Below are 22,590 nucleotides of genomic sequence, written 5' to 3'. Positions count from 1 at the left end.
TGGAGCGATTGCAGGTCGGGGTGACGCAGCTGGCCGTGGTCCTGAGAGATGAGATCTGGACATAATGGAAGCGGGATCGGTGTCTGAACCGAGAGTTCCAACAGTGTGGTGTACCAATGTTGTCTCGGCCACGCTGGAGCGACCAGAATTACCTGTGCCTGGTCTCTGCGCAATTTGAGCAGTACCTTGTGGACCAGAGGAAACGGAGGGAAGGCATAAAACAGGTGGTCTTTCCAGGGAAGGAGAAACGCATCCGAGAGGGAGCCCGGAGCTCGACCTTGCAGGGAGCAGAACACGTGGCATTTCCTGTTGTCTCGAGATGCAAACAGGTCTATCTGGGGAAACCCCCACTTCTGGAAGACAGAATGTATGATGTCCGGACGGATAGACCACTCGTGCGTCTGAAAGGACCTGCTGAGTCGGTCCGCTAAAGTGTTCTGGACTCCAGGGAGGAACGATGGCGTGAGATGGATTGAGTGGGCGATGCAGAAGTCCCACAGGCGAATGGCCTCTTGGCATAGAATTGACGAACGTGCTCCTCCTTGCTTGTTGATGTAAAACATGGCCGTGGTGTTGTCGATGAGAACTAACACGCAGCGGCCACGTAGGAGATTGAGAAAAGCCTGGCACGCCAGGCGCACCGCCATCAGTTCCCGAACATTGATGTGCAGGGCTAGCTGGGGTGCAGTCCACAGGCCCTGGGTATGGTGTTCGTTGAGATGGGCGCCCCAACCCAGAGATGAAGCGTCTGTGACCAGGTGCAGAGAGGGTTGTGGGGCGTGAAATGGCATCCCCTCGCAAACCACATTGTGATCTAGCCACCAGGTGAGGGAGGTCAGGACCGAGTTCGGGACCGTGACCACCATGTTCAGGCTGTCCCGATGTGGGCGGTATATCGATGACACCCAGGTCTGGAGTGGGCGAAGCCGAAGTCTGGCATGCCTGGTTACGTACGTGCAGGAAGCCATGTGACCCAGCAGGGTGAGGCACGACCTCACCGTGGTAGTTGGGAAGGCCCTGAGCCCTTGAATAAGGCTCGTGATGGTACAAAAGCGGTTGTGTGGCAGGATGGCTTGTGCACGTCTGGAGTCTAGGACTGCGCCGATGAATTCTATTCTCTGGGTAGGTTCTAAAGTGGATTTGTCCTTGTTGAGTAGGATGCCCAACTCGTTGAATGTGTGCACTATTATGTGGACGTGAGCTCGAACTTGCTCTTTGGTGCGACCACGTACCAGCCAGTCGTCTAGGTACGGGAACACCTGTATCCCTTGCCGACGAAGGTACGCTGCCACGACAGCCATACATTTCGTGAACACTCTTGGGGCCGAGGATAGGCCGAAGGGAAGGACTGCAAATTGATAGTGCACTTTGCTTACCACGAATCGCAGGAAGCGTCTGTGAGGCGGGTAAATTGCGATATGAAAGTATGCGTCTTTCATGTCGAGGGCGGCGAACCATTCTCCAGGATCGAGGGAAGGGATAAGGGCCCCCAAAGAGACCATGCGGAACTTCAACTTTACTACGAATTTGTTGAGTCCGCGCAAGTCCAAGATGGGTCGCAGACCTCCTTTGGACTTGGGGATCAGGAAGTAACGGGAATAAAATCCCCTGCCCCTTAACTCTACTGGAACCTCCTCTATGGCCCCCATAGCAAGGAGCGTGGAAACCTCCTGTATAAGAAGTTGCTCGTGAGAAGGGTCCCTGAAGAGGGACGGGGAAGGGGGGTGGGAGGGGGGGATTGAAGAAAACTGGATAGCGTATCCCCTCTCCACCGTGCGAAGGACCCAACGGTCCGAAGTTATAAGGGACCAAACACGGTGGAAGTGGGAGAGGCGATCCCGAAAGGAGGGGGCTGGATCCTGGGGGATGACTGGGGCGCCGTCCTCAACCGCACCTTCAAAAGTTCTGCCTGGGGCCTGCGGGTGGCCTTGGTGGCCCTTGGTTCTGACCAGGTTGAGGGCCGGTCCACCTTCTTCTACCACCTCGCCCCCGCCTCCGGGCAGAGTCCTGTCTCTGACGAGGTGGGGGGGGGGGGGTAGAAGCGCTGAGGCTGAGGCCTAAATGGCCTGCGCTGAGGACCTGCAACATGCATCCCCAGGGAGCGCATGATTGTCCTGGAGTCCTTGAGGCTCTGCAGGCGAGAGTCCGTCTTCTCCGAGAACAACCCCTGTCCTTCAAAGGGCAAATCCTGCAGGGTTTGTTGCAACTCAGGGGGCAAACCCGAAACTTGGAGCCAGGAGGTCCTTCGCATAGCGATACCTGATGCCAGGGTTCTCGCAGCCGAGTCCGCTATATCTAGTGAGGCCTGTAAGGAAGTCCGAGCCACCTTCTTACCTTCCTCAACTAGGGCCCCGAACTCTTCCCTGGACTCTTGGGGAATCAACTCCTTGAACTTCCCCATAGAGTTCCAGGAGTTAAAACCATAACGGATCAAGAGCGCCTGCCGGTTAGCCGCTCTAAGTTGCAGCCCTCCGGCTGATTAAACTTTACGGCCAAACAAATCGAGACGCTTAGCCTCCTTCGATTTGGGCGCTGCGGCCTGTTGACCGTAGCGCTCCCTTGCATTCACTGATGACACCACCAGTGAACACGGCTGTGGGTGAGTATACAGGTACTCATAGTCCTTTGAGGGGACAAAGTACTTTCTCTCCACCCCTCTGGCTGTGGGTGGGATAGAGGCAGGAGTTTGCCATATCGTAGTGGCATTAGCCTGGATCGTGCGGATCAGGGGCAACGCCACTCTTGATGGGGCATCCGCCGCGAGGATATTTACAATGGGGTCCTGCACCTCCACTATCTCCTCCGCCTGTAGGTCCATATTACAGGCCACCCTACGTAAGAGGTCCTGATGAGCCCGAAGATCTATTGGGGGTGGACCTGTGCACGACGTGCCCGCCACTGCCTCATCCGGAGAGGAAGAGGAAGATGCCTCCGGTGGTAAGGGATCCAAGGGAGGGTCCTGGTCTCCCTGTTCCTGGGCCGGAGCATCACCTGCCCTTGGGTCCAGGACGTCAGGTGGTGCGGACACGGAAGCCTCCATGCCCCCTGGAGGAGGGCGAGAGATGGTGGACTCTGGGGCCCTTCTATCAGAGTGACCCGAGCGAGAGGTTGAAGTTATTGGAGCCCCTTGCCCCTGATGGTACGCCCACGGGGTCCAGAAAGACCAGTGAGATGGGCCATGAGCAGGGTCCTCTGCTACCTCCTGCCAATGGCCTATATCTTGCTCCTCGGCTTGCCCCTGAGGGGGGTATGCCGATCTCGATATGTCCTCAGAGGAGCGAGACACCGATCTCGATGGCCATGGCGGTGCCGACTGCGCCGAGACGAATCCCGTGGGATACGGTGCCGCACGGTGCCGGTCTGGAGATGTTCTATCTCTACGCGGTGCCGGCGATCGGTGCCGAGATCGCGATCGGTGCCGATGACCGCGCCGGTGCCGGGAGTCGGATCTGGACCTGGACGATGACCTGGAGTAGGCCCGGTGCCGGGAGCGGCCTCTCGACGTCGAGCGTCGATCGTATCGGTGCCGAGAACTACGTCTCGATGTCGATCGGTGCCGACGATCATAGCGGTGCCGAGACGTAGAGCGGTGCCGCGACGATGATCTTGGCCGCGAGTACGACCGGTGCCGAGGTGATATCCGGCGCCGGGACTGCGAGCGGCGTGGGGACCTGCTTCGGGACCTAGACCGGTGCCGTGGTTCCAGCCCCTGCGATGGAGGGCACATCAAGGCAGGTTTCCCCCTAGATTGGACCGGACGAGTCAACGGTGCCGACGGTGCCGGTGGTTGGGGCGGTGCCGGCTCCGTGAGAGCGATCAAGTCTCTCGCCGTCGCGAAGGTCTCTGGGGTCGACGGGAGGCACTGTATCACCGCCGGTCGCGGTGGTGACCCTGTCTGCACCGGACTCAACGGCCTCGGAGCCGGAGTCGACGGTGCTGGAGGCACCTGTTTTCGGTGCTCCACAGGCGGACGCGGCTCTACCCCCGGCACCGGGGGAGCCGGCGTCTTCGGCACGGCGGTCCCCGTCTTATGGGATTTTTTATGTCCCGGGGATGATGAACGGCGCCGAGGCACTTGCTGTGAGTGCGGTGCCGACGAGGTCCGGTGCCGTGGAGGCTTGTCCGACGTGGTCGGAATGGTCGGTGCCGCCGGGGCACTGCGCACCGAGGTGCTAGGTGCCGGGGCCTGACGCGCTGATGGAGCGTCCGGGCTAAGTGCCGCCTCCATAAGGAGTTGCCGGAGCCGAAAGTCCCGCTCCTTCTTGGTCCTCGGTCTGAAGGCCTTACAGATCTTGCACTTATCTGTTTGATGGGACTCTCCCAGGCACTTCAGACACGAGTCGTGCGGGTCACTCGTTGGCATAGGCTTAGCGCAGGAGGCGCACTGTTTGAAGCCGGGAGCCTTGGGCATGAGCCCGGCCACGCGGCCGGGGGAAAAAGGGGGAGACAACCCCCTTAATCCCCTTTAACTATATAACAACTATTAACAAAGTGAATAACCAACTATTTAACTATAAACAACTAGAACTATAACTATAACTGTGAATAACTGAATAAGCTAGGGAGAGTGGAGAACAGCTAAGCCGCGCTCCACAGTTCCAACGACCGTCAGGGGCGGTAAGAAGGAACTGAGGGGGCGCCGGGTCGGCTGGGGTATATATTCAGCGCCATGAAGGCGCCACTCTAGGGGGCTCCACAGCCGACCCGCCGGTGTTGCTAGGGTAGAAAATTCTCCGACGATCGTGCACGCGGCGCGCGCACACCTAATGGAATGGATATGAGCAAGCACTCGAAGAAGAATAAAGTTTTCTTTTTTAAGGGAGAGAGAACTTCATTCTCATGTTGTACCACAGAAAGCTACACCTAAGACAAAAAGTTTCTAAGAAATATCTTCAGCCAATAGAAATCCTTAACCAGAAATACATCAACCAATATGAATACTTTTACTAGTGAATTTAAAGTATCTGGTAATGCAAAACTCTTCCCAATGTACTTTGTTTACAACATTGCTATTTAGACACAAAATGCAAAAGGATGAAGGTGTTAAGGATACGACTAGAAACTTTTCACTTAATTTTTTTATATTGGGATTACACCTGGATATTAATTTACAGAGAAGTGTAAAACTTCAATCCTTCATTCAGTATGTTGAAGAAGCAGGGAAATGAAAAGTCACTGGTGTATCTCCTCCCCCTTACTTCCCCCTTTCACCCCTGTAACCCCCACAAAATCTGGGGGCAAAAATATGCCTGAAGTATGCAAGGAGTTAAAGGATATAAGGATATTTTTACATTTGCTTACCTGGACAACAGGAATCAGTATACAGATACTCTAGAAAGGAGAGGAAAGTATCTTTGGAAACCCCATAAACTGGAACCAGAAAACTATTTGCTTCTATATAACTTCCATTAAACATAGCTGCCATTACTTCACAGCGAGCCACTAGAACTGCTCTGTGGGCTGGTACAGTAGCACCTGTCAGATTTAAAACAAAAAATGACACATTTATTACTGCAGCCTGCTCTCTACACCAGTTTTGCAAGTTAGAGAAGTACTTATCACTTCAGGGCAGATCCTCAGCTGGTATAAACTGACATCACTCCACTGAAGTCAATGGAGATATGACAATTTACACCAGCTGAGGATTTGGACCATTGTGTCTTCTGTATGCAAATAAAAGGCATGTGTAAGAATTTGCAGTATACCCAAGTAGTTCCATGGATTTCAGGAGCATCACTGACATGACTAAAGCTTTGGGAGATCACATTCAAACACACTAAGGCAAATCATACAAGGTGGAATGCCATTGTACTAGGTGCTGTATAGTCCTTTCTTTGAAAAGCTTATAATCAAGGCCCTGATCCTGCAATTTTTTTGAGTCTAGGTGGATTGCTGCACCTGTGCAGCACTGTACTAAAGGGAATAGGCTCCACACAAGTGCAGCAATTCACCCATATGCAAGAAGTTACAGGATCAGGGCCTACCAAGACGGATAATGTCTGAAGGGTGGGAAGGAGTCATATAGTCAATATATAGGATTTTCATGTAAGTATATATATTAGCATTTAACTGATCTGTTTATTATGACAACATCCAACCATCTTCATTTCCCTCTGAACCTAACCATCACTAATTGGCTGATTTCTTATAGGCATCAGTAAATGGTGTTTGCTTTTTGTTCTGTTACTATTAATCTTTGCTTATATTTTCAGATTATCTAATTAGCACACATTAAATACACTGATACACCTGTAGCATATATTTTATAGCTATATATGCATATATGTAAGAGGCGCACATTAAATAAAAGACATACTACATAAGATTATATACAAATATTTGCATACATACACGCATTCAGTATTTAGGGGATTAAATAACCTTCTGTATTTTTTCAACTGGGAGCCACTGTATTTGTATAATGTTTCAATAACACTTACTGAAATACCAATAGTTTTATAGTCTGGGGTCCAAATCCTGCAAACTCAATGGAACTGCTCACATACTTAACGTTAAGCACATATGTTTGAAGGATCATGACCAAAGTCCTGTCACAATATATAGAAATGTCTTAATTGTACAATTCGAAAAGTTAAACTGTGCTACTTAAAAAATCAAATCAATTACTACAACTGTGATTGGAAAATTAGAGTAAAACTTACTCTTTGAGAAAATAGTACGTAGCCATTTTTTTAATCCTTTAGTCACCATTTTGGTAATGGATGGCATGCTCCTTTGTAAATGTCAATTTATTCATCAGTGATATTTTCTTTGAAATATGTAGTGGGTGCTATTGTTTCATCAGCTTCCCACAAGGAATATCCCAAGAGTGGAACTTAGAACTGAACTGTTGTGTTGCCAAGTTTTGCATTAGTGTTTCGTTTTCATTATCAAAAGTCCTTTTGTTTTTATTGCATACTGAAAGGGACATCTAGAAAAAAATCCCCTTTTCTCCATGCACCCATTTTTGAGGGATTAAATCTTCATATTTGACCCTGGGTGTTTCAAGTTGAAAACAAAATAATTCAACAATTGTCTAGTGTTTGGGGAGAGGTTTTTTTGCATATGGGGTAGGAGTGGACAAGTCAGGAAAACTGTTAGTGTTCAGATAAGTATCTTGTCTGATACTGATTTGCAACAGCACACCCCAAATGTGTCATCATTTTTTCCATTCAACTGTTCTTTTAGTGGATAAGTGCATTTAGTTCTTGTGAAAGTTATCTAGAGTCCGCCATTACTTTTGTGGTGAGAACACACATTCTTCAGAGGCAGTGAGAAAACAGATCCAGTGATTTGGTCCCTTTTTGGGCTTCTGACAAGGAATACTTACAAATCTTCATAAACAAACAATCAATCCTGCTCAGTTAACAGTTAATAACCTTTCAAATTATCTATTCAGTTATCTTAAAAAACTTGTATTGTATTTAATCATAGATGGGCAAACTTTCTGGGCTGCTCCAGTAGCATGAAGGGACTAAAAACTGGCTGCATTCCCCCAAGTCACGATTCCCTCAGCAGGCAGAGAGGCTGCACAAACAGAAAGCTGGTGATAGAGGAGCTAGCCCAGGGCGGGCAAACTTTTTGGCTTGAGGGCCGCATCCAGTTTCCAAAATTGTATGGAGGGCTGGTTAGGGGAGGCTGTGCCTCCCCAAACAGCCAGGCATGGCCTGGCCCCTGCCCCCTATCTGGTCCCCCCAGCTTCTTGCCCCCTTACAGCCCCTCCTCCCCCAGGACTCCTGCCCCATCCACCTCCCCGCTCCCTGTCCCCTGATGCCCCCCCCCCCAGGACTCCTGCCCCATCCAACCCCCCTTTTTCCTGACAGCCCCCAGGTCCCCTGCTGCCCCATCCAACCCCCCGCCTCCTTCCTGACTGCACCTCCGGGACCCCTGCCCCATCCAACCGCCCCTTCTCCCTGTCCCCTGCCCACCCCCAGAACCCCTGCCCCTGACTGCCCCCAGCCGCCCCATCCAACCCCCTCTCTCCTTCCTGACTGCCCCACCTGTGACCCCTGCCCCCATTTAACCCCCCTGTTCCCCACCCTCTGACCGCCCCGACCCCTATCCACACCCCCCGTCCCGACCACCACCCCCAACTCCCCTGCCCTCTATCCAACCCCCCCTGCTCCCTGCCCCCTTACCGCGCTGCCTGGAGCACTGGTGGCTGGCGGTGCTACAGCTGCGCCGCCCAGAGCAGCAGGGCAGGCAGCTGTGCCGCCCGGCTGGAGCCAGCCACGCCACCGCTCAGCAAAGAACACCAGGTCGCCATGGCTCTGCAGCTGTGCTGCCCCAGGAGCTTGCAGCCCCGTCGCCCAGAGCATTGCACCGGTGGTGGGGAGAACTGAGGGAGGGGGAACAGCAGGGGAGGGGCTGGGGGCGAGTCTCCCGGGGCAGGAGCTCAGGGGCCGGGCAGGAGGGTCCCACGGGCCAGATGTGGCCCGCAGACCGTAGTTTTGCCCACCTCTGAGCTAGCCTGTACTCTTCCCAGTCATTTCAATAACAATCAAGAAATTTAAAATATTTAATGTTTATTAAGTCTTCACCTACAATACATACAGCAACATAATACAAACAGCACACTGCTCACTATAAAGCAAAACCTTAATCCCAACTTCAGCTGTACATATCTGAATTAAAGAAGTGTATGATGTATTATTTTCCATTAAAAAGTATGAGGGGTGTTATTTTCCAGGGTGAGTTCAAGTTTTGTGTCCTAGTGCAGTTGTGGGGAATGTGGTGTGTGTATAGTGTTACTGTACCTGTTGGTGGTGTATGGGACTTAATCATAGTGGGGCAAAGTCTGAAAAGTAGCGAATGCAACGTGTCTGGATTGGCAAATGTTAAAATGGATACTTGAACGGGGCATTACCTTATTTTAAAGTATTTGGATGGGCTGTTTTTTTTAATAAGCTAATAACTGGCTTTCAGAAAAGTTTTTTTTCTGTGGAAATTTATTGGAAAATTATATGGTGATCATGGATCCTATGCACACCTACCACAACATATGGTGTACCTTGTCTGTGCACTAAATGCCCCAAAAGCAACTATGTGGGTGAAACCAGACAATCACTATACTCTCAAACGAACTCACACAGAAAAATTATAAAAGACAAACACCGTTTCGCATCATATCACTTCTCACAAAACGATCACTCCATATATGACCGCTCAGGCCTCATCCTCAAAGGAAACCTGCACAACACCTTCAAAAGACAAGCTTTGGAGCTTAAATTCATAACTTGGCTACACTCTAAAAAACATGGCCTTAAAAAAAGACACTGGATTTATGGTTTATTACAACTATCTGTAATATGCTACTTCCTCTTTTTTGTCCTATGACTGTACGGGTGTTAATGGGCCACTTCCCCTTGAATGGTCCCTGTGACAGGATGCTGACCAGGAATTGCTGAGCCAGCTCTCTGTCACTCCAGCTCCAATTAAGGTAGGTGAATTGGAGCTGACTCGAGGTACCTGAGCCTGATTGGCAGAGTCAGAACAGCTGCCAGACTGATTAGCCTGGGGCTATATACAGGTTCAGAGGGAGGAAGGGGGGGAAAGCCAGAGTGTGGAAGAAGAGGGGTAGCTATTCCCTCCTGGCTGCAAGAAAGAAAAGCCCCTAAGGCTGGAACCCCAGCGATATGTGGTAAGAGGTGGTGGGTTTGCACTGTGTAAATAAAGTGCACCAGTGACTGCTGAGCCAGAAGGTCTCTGAGTAATTTTTGGAGCAGTGGCAGAACCAAGGGGGGCCCTGCTACGCCCTGTTACAGTCCCTTATATTATGTGCTAACTATTTATGCTAACCAATCTTTTGGACTGATTTCTGTTGGTGAGAGGCACAAGCTTACACAGAGCTCTTCTTCACGTCTGGGAAACATACTCAGAGCGTCAGAGCTAAATACTAGATGTATCACTGTAGCATTTTAAATATAGACAAGCCTTGAGTACCTTTCCCAGAGCTGAAGAAGAGCTTGAAAGCTTGTCTCTTTCACCAACAGGAGTTGTTGGTTCAACAAAAGATATTACCTCACCCACCTTGTCTCACTAATATCCTGGAACCAACATGGCTACAACAACACTACAAACTAAAAATCAAGAAGGCGTTTTCCTTTCACAATCTCCTTCTGGAAAGAACATCAGAAGATATTACTCAGTCTCTAAAATATTTAAGATTAAGATAGGGGGGAAAACACAAGGAAAAACTGACACACTATACCTTGTATTTGGAAGATGACATCAGCTAACACATGTGTGTTAAAGAAAAGCCTGAGAGAAGTATCACATAACTGCAAGGGTCTTGCTGTCTGATGAGATCTGCAATTCTTTGAACTATTCACCTGCAAGAGAGAGATACTGACATGTATAATTGCCTACGAGTGGTACATAGTTGTTGCATATGGTTTCTATCATGATATTAAATGATTCTCATCTTTCCTCCTAATTCCTTTTTCCATCACTGACAACTCCACTACCCCCCCGCATCTCTCAATTTTTTTAGTCTTGAAGATCCCTGGCACCATTTTTGTCCTCCGCTCATATGCAAAAATATTGACAAAACCTATGTCTTCTGCTGTAACATTTCTAAAATCTGCCTCTCTCTCTCTCTCTCTACAATCCCCATTATCACAACCTGTTTCATACCACTATTCTCTCTCATTTGGACCACTGTAAACTCTTCCCCTCCGGTCTTTCCATCTCTCACCTTTTCAACATAAAAGAGCTATAAAAATCTTTTTGCCATGTCAGTCATATCTTTACCCTTCTCAAGTCCCTTCACTAGTTCCTTGTCTCTTCCTTTGAAAAGCTGTAATTGCTCATCCCCATTGTTAAAGCTCCCGTTTCTGCATCTCATGTCAGCTTGTGATCAAACCATTCCTCACGTCATTATTCCCTTTGTCTCCTGCTCCCACTTACACCTTTGTGGTTTTTTCCCCCAATACACTACAGCCTACATCTGCAACGACACCTCTCTCCTGAAAACCAAGGGCTTTTCTACACTGACAGCATTGCAGCAGCACAACTGCAGCTGCGCTGCTGTAGCATTTAGCGAAGACACTACCTACACTGACAGGAGAGCTTCTCCCTTGGGCATACTTACTCCATCTCCCTGAGAGGCAGTAGCTATGCTGATGGGAGAAACTCTAACGATATAGCATTTTCTACACTGGGAGTTAGGTCAGATAACTGCGTCGCTCAGGGGTGTGGATTTTCCACACCTGAGTGACAGTTATGCTGACCTAAGTTGGTAGTGTAAACCAAACCCAAGTGCCCTCACTTTCTCCCTTCAAATCCCTCCTCAAAAGCTAATTCTTTCACTTTGATTTCAATTATTGATTTTCAAATAATTTTTATGAATTTAGAAACTTTAAACGAAAGCTGGAGTACTTGTGGCACCTTAGAGACTAACAAATTTATTAGAGCATAAGCTTTCGTGGACTACAGCCCACTTCTTCGGATGCATATAGAATGGAACATATATTGAGGAGATATATATACACACATACAGAGAGCATAAACAGGTGGGAGTAAAATTCATAACGAAAGTTCTATATAAGAAATTAAGAAGGGAAACCAAATTAAAAATAATAGTAATTAAAATCATTGCTGATTTTGCTGAATGAAGTTTAATTAAACAGGGCTCAACTGATATTTAAAATATGATTTAATTTATGTAATATTTTTTAATTTTTCAAGAAAACCCCTGACTATATATCCAGAGCAGCTAGAGAGGCCGGAGGGAGTACCACTTGAAAAGATTCTCTTTTCAACAGGAGTCTTCTCTCTCTTTCCATGCCCCTTCCACCTGCCCGTCAGGGAAGCAAGAGAAATGAAAGCTCCATTTAAGACAGGGGTGGCCAAACTACGGCCCGCAGGCCGGATCCGTCCTGCCAGCCATTTCAATCCCGCCCTCAAGGTCCCACTGGGGAGGAGGGGTCTGGGGCTTGCTCTGCTCTGGCGTTCCAGCCAGGGAGCAGGGTCAGGGACCATTTCACATGCTCTTGGAAGCAGTAGCATGGTCTCGTTCCAGCTCCTACGTGTAGGGACAGCCGGAGGGCTCCGCTCTGCATGCTGCCCCCACAGCCCCCGTTGGCCAGAAGCTGTGGCCAATGGGAGCTGCAGGGCAGCACCTACGGACGGGGCAGTGCGCAGAGCCACCTGGCCATGGCTCCACGTAGGAGCCGGAGGGGGGGGCATGGCTGCTGCTTCCAGGAGCAGCTTGAGATAAGTGCCGCCAGGAGCTTTCGCCCAAGCCACACACACACACACACACACACACACACACACACACACCCCACGTCCCAACCCCTTGCCCCAGCCCTGAACCCCCTCCGAACTCCTCAATCCCAGCCTGGAGCATCCTCCTACACCGCAAACTCATCCCCAGCCCCACCCTAGAGCCCATCCCAGCCCAGTTGTAGCCCACCCCCCCCCACACCTCACTTCCCTGCCCAAGCCCAGAGACCCCTCCAGCACCCTGAACTCATTTCTGCCTTCACCCCAGAACCCACACCCCCAACCAGAGCCCTCACCCTCTCCAGCCCCCAACCCCAATTTTGTGAGCATTCATGGCCCGCCATACAATTTCTATTCCCAGATGTGGCCCTCAGGCCACAACGTTTGCCCACCCGATCTATTTTATATATCTTAGAACAGCTGATAGAATACAAGATTCTGTAAGCCACAATACTTGTAGAACAAGGAACATTACAAAAAGTTATTTTTTAATGAGTCCAGCTATTCTACACAAAAAGTGATTACAAAAGAAAATAATGGCAATTGACCTTTCCTGGAGTTTTCAGGATACATTTAACTTTCTCAAGCACAAGCTCAACTTCTCCTGGGTCTTTCAACTTCTTTTTTATATCTTCTTCCAACAATTCCCATTGGAAAGCACCTATGACAAAACCAAACACCATCCGTAAGGCATGGAATAGCTTTCTGGTCAATATCATTAGGTATAAATTAATGTGCATGGGACTTCACGGACAGATAAAAGAATGTCCATGCCCAACAGTTCAGTTTTATAGAAAAACTTTCACAGCACTTTTGTTGGTTAGATATTTTCAGCAAGTTTGTGCCCTAGAACGCACAAATTATAATTCTGCAATGGTGAAACCTACGCATTGATGTAATGTTGACTTTATCAGGATTTTTCAAGATCAGGCCCCCATATCTTAATTTAGATTCTCGAAGAAGTCTAGGCAATTTATATATGTACATGTCATGGAAAAAAGTCCAAATCCCCTGGACTGCTTCAAAAATCTCAAGATAAATTTAACTCAAAGTCCTGTATAAACTTTGTATGCGCCATTTCAGAAAAAATGCTGTTTGAGCGTGTAGAATTAGGCACTTAACTATGTTAGTTTCTCCTAATATATCAGTTACTTGACATTTTGAATGATGCCTACATTGCTGAAGCTTAAAGGATCAGCTGCTTAAAGAAATTTACACTCAAGGCAAAACAGGGAAGGGAGAGGACATTTCTACCAAAATCAAAAATAAAAGGACTAGAAACTACATTAAGTATTTTCCTAATATTACTTTTCCATGTAACCAATTGCTGTAGTTTCCACAGAGATGCCGCTGAATTGGAGAGGAGGTAGTCTGCACAAATGTGAATGGGAAATAACTTTTCTATTAAAATCTGTTTTATGGAAAATTTTGAAAACCCCAATCTATTTAGGGTTTTATACCTTGCTCACCTCCCTAGTATGTATGCTCCCAACAGTATAAGTTTGTTCTTTGGCATATGGCTCTCTCTTCCTTAATATTCTAGGATACTGAGAAGAAATTAGATTTTATTTTTATAACACTTTCTAAAATAAAAGTTATCTATTGTGAAGATATTTGTTCTTCAAGATCTTCCTTTCCAAACCAACTACTTCTCCTTCGGATTCTGGATTGAATTTATATATGATAGCTCAATGAATTGCTAAGGAAACTACAGCAACATCTTAAATATTAATCAAAAGATTTCTTCTCAGAAGAAGAAAGCCACTATTGAAACACACAAAGTATCAAAAAATTCAAGTTAAAAAAAAAAGGGAAATCTTCCCTAGTGAAAGCCTATTCTGAAAGAGAAAAAAGATCAAATATCCACAACTTCCTCAGGTCTTGATAATTCTTACATAGGTTCCAGTTGTTCAGTAGCTGCTCTCCTAGAAATTTATAGTACTTGCTGATATGAGAGAAAAATTCCACCTCTCCAAAGACTGCTGAAATGCAAGATTAAGCATTTCATGGATATTTTGTTTTTAAGAGGTGAAGTCTAGGACTCCATCCAGCCCAGTCACCATAAAGGGCAACTGGACCCTTAGAAAAGATACTGAAAAAAACTTGCTGAATATGGGAGTCCATTAGCATCTGACTGAGAGCTGTTGCTTTGTAACATAGATGCTCCCAGCTGTCATCTGAAGAAAAAGTTTAAACATGTCGTTACAGTCCAAAAAGTGACTATATAAAAATGGTGCCATCTAACATCTTCAAAAAAATCTGCTCCCTGTGGGTCTTCTGGGTCATAGTGATATGTTAGGCTCTCCACAGATGACAGCTCTATTTTGGAGAAAGGAAGTAAAATATCATGGACTTCAAAGATATGGAACTAGAAAGAACAGTATTACTCTGTCTGTTCTGCTTCTTTCGTGGATCTGGAAGAAATAAGCCTATTTATGAATAAACTGAAGAATGAAAAATGCATAAATGAATATACAGGAGAAAAACTTAAAACTAATTGAAATCTTTACTGTTACTAAGAAAAATAGGTGTAAACAGAAAACACTAACTTCCAAAAAGATAGGTGTTCCCAGTGCCAATCATCCCTGCTACGGGAAAGAAACCTTTCAAGATTCTAATGGAGCAAAGAAAGCCTTTCTGGTTGATCTGCTTTATGACTGACAATTTTAGCTGTCTCCAAAGAGTTAAACCATTCTATAGTGGAAGACTGGCTGACAGGATACCAGAAAAGGAACTGTGTTGCTAAAGGCCTTAGATGCTGTGGTTTTCTGGTGTATGGGCATTATTTCCATAGGCAAAGAAACTTATTTTACTAAAATCTGAACCCAAAAACACACAAGGGTACACTAAACAAAAGGTATTTACTGAGCAATTGTATTTAGGGTATTTGGTAACCAGATGAACAGAATAGCATTACCTGATAATTTGATGTATGGTTTTTATACTGAGCATCTATGACTCTGAAGACTTTTAAAGTGGCAAATTCTGTGAAGATTCATGTTTTCTTCATTTTTTTGTACTTTTTATCATTAAGAGAGGAAGGATGGACCAACAGTTGGAGTGCTGGCCTAGGACATAGGAGATCTGGGTTCAATTCCATGCTCCACTATGTAATTCCTGTGTGACCTTGGGCAAGTCACTTGGCCTCTGTGCCTCAGTTCCCCATTTGTCAAGTCGTTGAGGAGATGGTGCTGCCAGAATAAAAAGTGCCTATGGAAACATGATGCCCCTATGACCAAGTCAGTCAGAGGATGGGGACACACACACACACACACACAATTATACACCTTTGAAAATTTCAAGATGCTCATTCTTAAGACACTATATCCCCAGAAAGTGTATCTGAATTACATGTACATGATTTTTAAAGACAATTATCCAATTGAGGGAGTATGTATATTTTCAAAAAAGACTAAACTGCAATTACTAAAATTTTTGGTAGTAAATGTGAAAAACAAACTTTTTAAAAGTTATCTATAGGACTTCCATCTGAACATTACCAAATGGTTATAAGGCTAGTAAGGAGAAAGTCTTTCAGAATATTCCAGCATTTAAAAAAAACCTCTCTCCTCTTTCGGAGACCTTTATTCTATTCACAACTGCCCTTAACGGGGGTAGGATCCAGCCCTAACTGCACAGTAAATATCTATTTTGCAATAATGTATACTTAAATTATAAGTAAATAGCAAATCATATGGTATCATTTGAAAAAAAACAAGGTAAACAACATGCTTTAATATTTTGTCTGAATAAACTTCAAAAATCAATGCTTTGTTTAAATGACCATTCGGGTTGGGGGACTCAACTATAGATGAGAGGTAGGAAGTCTGAAGGGGTAAGGGAGATGAAAAGGTGGCATAAGGCTCATATTCACATCCTTGTGATGCTGGGGCCCACATTATGCAGGCCAGTCCCCAGGCATAAGTTAGAGCAGACCTCAGTGTGCTTTAACATTCACCCACTGTAGTCAAACCCAAGGGGTTGAAACAGCAGCTAGGGATTGATGCAGTATAGAATACCCTGATCTCACCCCCGTCCACCAGTCATGCCACCTACACCAGCAGTGACAGGAGAGAGGAAAGGCTATTTCAACTTTATGAACAGAATCCATTGATAGTGGGGCAGAAAGCATCTTCACTGTATCTCAAAAACTAGACTTCTATTCTTCCTGACTCAATATTTTCCTTAAAAATCCTCTAAATGGGAAGACCCAAGTTTGATATGTGCCAAATTCTGCGCTGACTTACACCATTTGCGATCTCAATGAGATCACAAGCTACAACTTAGGGAAGAATTTGATCCATAAAAGTATAAATTGCTTGTGTGTTCTGGCTAATATACATGAAGATAAAATTAAGACAGAACACGAGCATCGGCCAGTAAACTGTATTTGCAAGCCAAAGCACAAAGGATTACTGCACTAGTCTTTCTTCTCTGAAGATCTAAATTTAAACCCTGATTTATGACAGAAATTAAACTAAACTAATCAGTCACTATTGGTGCACATCAGAAAAACACCACACAGTATGAAAGGATTGGCAGACTGATCAAGAAAAGCCTAGGGCTAGAATAAAAGGGATATTATTAGTAGTCACAAATGAGGTATTGTTGACAGAGGCTCACACAGTGCATGCCCATATGGTATTTAAACCAACATTATAAATTCTTCACTTTGGTAAGTACTAAAGGGGAGTTGGCTGTTCAATTCCTTTGTGTCTTTGAAAGTCCCCCCATTTCCAAGTCAGTCACCCTTAAAAGAGGCTGAATTTACAGCATTATCAAGGGCTTGAGAGAAACTGTGAGGAATCTTCTTCCCCAATATAGTGTTTTGTCCTCTGCATCTAATGCAGAACAACATTACAGCATGAGGAAGCAATAGCACACAACAAGGTGTGCATTCAGCCAATACGCCCACATCTTCAGTGTTTGTATACTGGGCAAAGCACACACCCTTGAGCATGTTACAAAGCTTATAAAATGGTTTATAAGAAGTTTAACAACTTAAATATAATGTTTATTAAAACAAATAAGATTTAATAGTACCAGTATATATTTAAATTAAGGAAAATTACTTATTCATTCTATGTAGACTGATTTAAAAAACAAAAACAAACAAAAAACAGAAAAAGGTTCCAAAACACTGTATTAAAAACATTTGGCATAGATTTTAAATACATTTCTTTTTGCAATTTTGTAAACTACCTACCTATATTCACTTTTCTCCTTACCCTCCATCTCTTTTTCTTTCCTTCTTCTTGCCCTTCTTCTCCCTATCTTTACAACCGCCCCTCCCTTTCCTTCATCTGTATTTCCTCAATCCTCTGCCTGCTTCAAAAAAATAACCCACCCATCAGTCCAGAGATGCTGAAGAGATGAGCATTTTCAAAGAAGCTGCCACCACTAGTTGAACAGAAAGACAGGAGCAAAGATCCACAGAGAAGCAGTTCACTCAAGTGCTTCTTCTCCTAGTAAGGACTGCTCCAGCCACTCAGCTCAAATACATGGGACCAGCAGAGGTTTTCCTTCTGAAGCCCTAGTTAAGCTGCTAGCATTATACTCAGTGGATTAGTGCCAGTATCATCATCCTCCTCTGAAGTTCTGGAACAGTGGGAGAGGAAAGGAAATGGAATGAGGCAAAGAAAAAGATAAGGAGACAGAGATGAAAATTAAGAATTTTAGAAAGTCATTAAAAGGATATTAATAGTTAAACATTTCCTATATGAATATTATTTGATAAGTCTGCATGTAGCATAGTGATCTAGTTGGTGAAGTTGCTTTATAGACCTAATGTGTGTTCAGTGGGAGATAATTACTACAGAAAATCACATAGGATGATCATCTCCTAATTTCTACTTTAATTTTTGTTTCAGATTATTGACCAGCATATAAATAGTGTGAATATACACAAATATATAAGGCAGTAGTGAACTGCCAAGTAGCAGCACTAAGTCCTGCCAGGGAAATCCAACCCCACTGCAGCAAGAGATAAGCCATGAGAATCAAGAAGCATGTAGAGCTCCTCAGAGGTGCAGTGTCATTACTGGGGGGAGGGAGGCTCAACTCTCTATTTCCTCTAATGTAAACCTCATGTAAGATGACCACTCCTCCAAAGGTTGGCATGAGACTTTGGTCAAAAATAAAACTTCAGCTTACACCTAATATGGTACACAAACTGAAAGCTCTTTCAGCCAACCAGATAAAAATTTACATCCAAATTATTTTTACAAAGAAGTTTGATAATGCTCCATACTGGTTTATTGAAGGCATAAGATTGGAATCAGTCCTGGAGGAATTAAAGTAAAACATTCCTGGCCCTTTCCAAAGACTATGGACTGCCATTCCAAGGGAACAGTCCTTTAAATACTTTTGACAACCATCATTCTGGAGATAAACTCAACTTCCTTACATATAACATCTCTAACTATATAGTTACACATTTCTAATTACAGTGAAAGTAATGACGCATTATTTAGAGAACTACTACTTCCTCCCACAAATCTCTTATAGTTTTCATTAGTGGGGATGAAATATGTAATACAACTAGAAGTCATATCAGTACAAAGTAATAGGCTATTCAAACGAAAAAGAGTTGCTAGATGATTTAGTGTTCTTTAATAATACTTCACACTTATTGTGTCTTTCAACTGAGACTCACAAAATGTTTTACAGAGACAGAAAAATATCATTAGCACCATTTTAATAGATTGGGAAATGAAGGTTAAGTGACTTGCCCAAGGTTACATAATGAAACAATGGCAGAAATGAAAACAGAACACAGATCGCATGACTCCCAGTCCTCTCACAAACCAGATAATGTTGCTCCCCATTCTCTTTAACACACTATTGTACGCAATGTTTTTAACCATTTTTAACAGTTTTATTTTGTTCTGAAATTATCTCACTGAAAAGCTGTTTTTGGCAAGGCGATGTTTGGCGTTACATTCATCTTTACCTGTTACTTATGGAAAATGTGTTAGCTTTATAGAACTTTGGGGGAAATTTTTTTCCACTTTAGAAGCTTCTGGTTTACTAGATTCAATGACTTTGGAATTGAATATATAGTGCTAAAAGCAATAAATTGTAAGGTTAAGCTCCATTTCCACGTAGAAGCTGTTCCAAATAATGGCCTATAGAGATGGACTATTTTAATCAAACTGATTTAATCCTAATAGGAGGAATATATTTTGGTAGGGTAATATATACTCCATAGCAATATGTTTGCTCTTTAAAAAGATAGTAAACAGCTGGATCCATTCTGACAGGATACCTGAATAAATGAAGTGCAGAATGTCTGACAAACAAAAACAGAAGAAAGAGTCTTTAACAGTGACTCGAACCGGTGGGCCGCATGGTGAACCTCGGTTAGAAACTGGAAACACAGCCTCACTGTTCACTGCAAAGAGAGTCTGTGCAGTCCTTATGATAGAGGAATCCTGAATATCAGCTGGACTCTTCACATTGAAAAGTAACATGAAGACATGGCTTACAGAGCACAAAACAATCTTGTGTGCTTCTACTACTTCCTTTAAATCTTCTGAGTAAAATATCACATCCACACACTGGCAGCAGATCAGCAAGTTATGTAAATCGGAGTTATAATGCGAGGCTTCACCTTTTAAGATTGGCATTTTTTCTATAAAAGTGAGATATTAAAAATAATGAATGAACAGTTTTGTAACTCTAAACTCCTATTAGTTGCTATGCAAACAAAAGCATCTTTATTCTCAGAAACTGGATTAAATGAGGACATAAAAGGGTATTTTCTTAATTATCCTCAATAAAAATTTGCTCTTAAAAAGTATACATCACCTTCACCATTAGAACAAATCCAGTCTTTCATTCACCTTGAGTGATGTTAGAATAATTAACATTAGAACTGTTTTGTAAAAAGGTTTCCACCATTTTATAGATCTTCCAAAGAAAAATTAAAAATTTCTAATTATATACGTCTAGTCTCTCATGTCATCTCACATGGTTTTTACCTAAAAAGGGACTTCATAAAAAAACCTATAAATAAGTGTATACTTTACCCATAATATGGGTAAGGTAAAACAATCTTTCCTAACTCAGAAATTTAACAATTTAATTTTTTTGCATGCCCACCAGATAAATGCAGTCTCAACACCTTACACTTTGCAGAAATCAGAGAGAGGTTAGAGACAGAGCCTGAAAGACTCATAACAAAAGTTAATTGTCAGTAAAAAAATGTTTCAGTGCAAAATTATTTAAAGAACAACTCCATTAAACGTTCTAGGCTAAATCCTTTCTTCCCTTAAACCCCATGCAGCCCCTCTGACTTCACAGATGGAGCTCAGATCAATTACAAGTACTACTCTGATTTTAATCTCAGAACTGAGAATGTAATCATTTAGGAATAAGAGTATATATTTTGCAATGGGTGATAATTTCTAATATGTTTATCATCGTAATTTAAGGTAACTTCATTTTTACCAGGTAAAAAGTGTGGTCTGGTCCTCTTTTCATTTAAATTCATAGGAACGTTGCCATTGACTTGAACTAGGGACAGGACTGGGCCCCAGATTCTGGGCTAGGTTCAATATTTAGCATTTACTAGAACAAGTTATATTATGCGGAGTTAACATGAAGCACCTTCAAGTTATTATACCACTGGTCTGACCCAGGGTGGCCATTCTTATGCATTTAAATTTGTAATTAAGTAACCAAATGTTAATCAAAAGAACTATAAAAACTAATATGATGTTAAACTGCTGAAACCTATATTAAAAAGGACAAACTACCTTTTAGCCTTTCACGCCTTCTTTCTAACATCTCCCTTTACGTTCTTGGGTTACTACTATTCTCTCATCTCGTCATGTGCAGCTTGTATAAACTCAGACTTCATCCATAATTTCACTAAACTTTCCATATTCTGAGTTCACTTCAATGAGCACAACTCCTGATTTTTTTTTATAAAACATGCTACAAATTTTAAATGATCACCCATCACATATTATATATATAGTTTTATAAAATCCTCAAGATTCACAAAGTACTTCCCTAAATAATTAAGTAATCCATTCTGAGATAAAAAACACACATCACAGTAGTTGCTAGTAATGGATAATTTATTAAACATGTTTTTAAATAATCAATCTGATCAGTATTACACTGAAAAAAAATAATTACTATTATAAGCACCTGGCTGTTCAAGCTGAGGCGGTTTAACTCCATGGCACTTGTGGCTTTTTTTTCTTTTCTTCATTTTTTCAGAGGACTTCTGATTCAAGCTTTGGATCATAAAATACTCCAACTAAAACATGAGATGCATTTTTAAAAACTACAAATAAAGTTATTTAAGAGTAAGTTAAACAAAAACATTCTCACTTTTCCCAGTTTGTATACAGAACTGACACTGATGCCAATGTGAGTAACTGTGCAATGTTGACTGAGTACTAAAATTTTACATAAGAAATCAAGTAAAGTGAATTGTGATGAACTGTTGTTTGGATTAACTTAATTAAAAAGACTATCAATTCAAAGGTTAGTCATTTGTTCTCTGGGGCAATCAAAGCAGAAACCATAGCTGTGCTACCAGAAAAGAATTCAATAAATCAACCATAACAGGTACTGCTATAGGATCTGGAGGAAGGAAGAGTAGGGATTGATAGGTAAATATGGGTAATCTGATGCAAATCCCAGAAATAATGGTAAACAGTGTAAGGGCTTTATTACTAAGAACTATCCAGGAACACTGTACAACATCAAACTTTTATGAGCTGCTTCATTATACAAATAAAGTCAAAATATAAAGAATGTATTTAAATAAGAGCTTAGTTTTCTAAAAGCAGAAGATAAAAATGTAATCAACATAATAGGAATGGTATATATAGTAAAGTTATCCGTTTCCCAAAAGTCTTAAGACAATGTGAAGATGATAAAGTGTAAATATAGAACTAAGGGATCATAGAACAGAAGGAAAGGTGGCAGTAGAGAAGGGTAATTACTTACAAATGAGATGGGTAAGGCAGTTATACTATTACTAAATCTTATATGGTTTGTTGCCCCAAGAGTAGTAGGGAGATGATATTTCATGACTGGACAAGCTTTGGTCAGGCGCTTCGAATAAGAAAAAGGTTTCCTCCCATGTTGGAACCAATGACACAGATAAAGGTAGACTAGAGGTCATGCAAATGAGATGCAAATTGTGAGAAAATAAGTGAAACCAGGCCCTCATTAAGTCTCAGAAATACTAACTTCACCCTAATTGTGGTAAAGTTTAGAAATCTGAATAATGCAGTTGGCAATCAAATGATAGTTCTATGCCAACAGAGTCAAGTTTGGGGTGTAAGTTCTCTCAATCAGTAGATACCACAGACAGCCTTAAAGGGAAAGGGAGCAATT

At 43.5% G+C, this 22,590-nt stretch overlaps 1 protein-coding gene across 10 annotated transcripts in view; it reads right to left on the bottom strand.

The window, feature by feature from the left end:
* Positions 1-22,590, bottom strand: part of RHOBTB3 (Rho related BTB domain containing 3) — an 80,269-nt gene that overhangs the window by 22,814 nt on the left and 34,865 nt on the right. For 8 of the 10 annotated variants that reach the window (XR_010602242.1, XR_010602241.1, XR_010602244.1 and 5 more), the window contains 5 exons: positions 21,388-21,499; positions 19,496-19,861; positions 12,777-12,889; positions 10,211-10,331; positions 5,302-5,475 (listed from right to left, as the gene is read on the bottom strand). Coding sequence is in view for 3 of the 10 variants with exons in the window: in XM_065599213.1 (XP_065455285.1) it covers positions 5,302-5,475; positions 10,211-10,331; positions 12,777-12,889; positions 19,496-19,861; positions 21,388-21,499 (886 nt within the window). In the remaining 7 variants the exon portion in view is untranslated. The remainder of the gene's footprint in view (positions 1-5,301; positions 5,476-10,210; positions 10,332-12,776; positions 12,890-19,495; positions 19,862-21,387; positions 21,500-22,590) is intronic. The other 2 variants (XR_010602247.1, XM_065599215.1) reach the window with 1 other exon arrangement.

This window comes from Chrysemys picta, chromosome 6 (genome assembly GCF_011386835.1).
Source record: "Chrysemys picta bellii isolate R12L10 chromosome 6, ASM1138683v2, whole genome shotgun sequence".
Taxonomy (NCBI): Eukaryota; Metazoa; Chordata; order Testudines; family Emydidae; genus Chrysemys; species Chrysemys picta.
The sequence above is the reverse complement of the archived record's forward strand: the minus strand, read 5'-3'. Positions and strand labels throughout refer to the sequence as shown.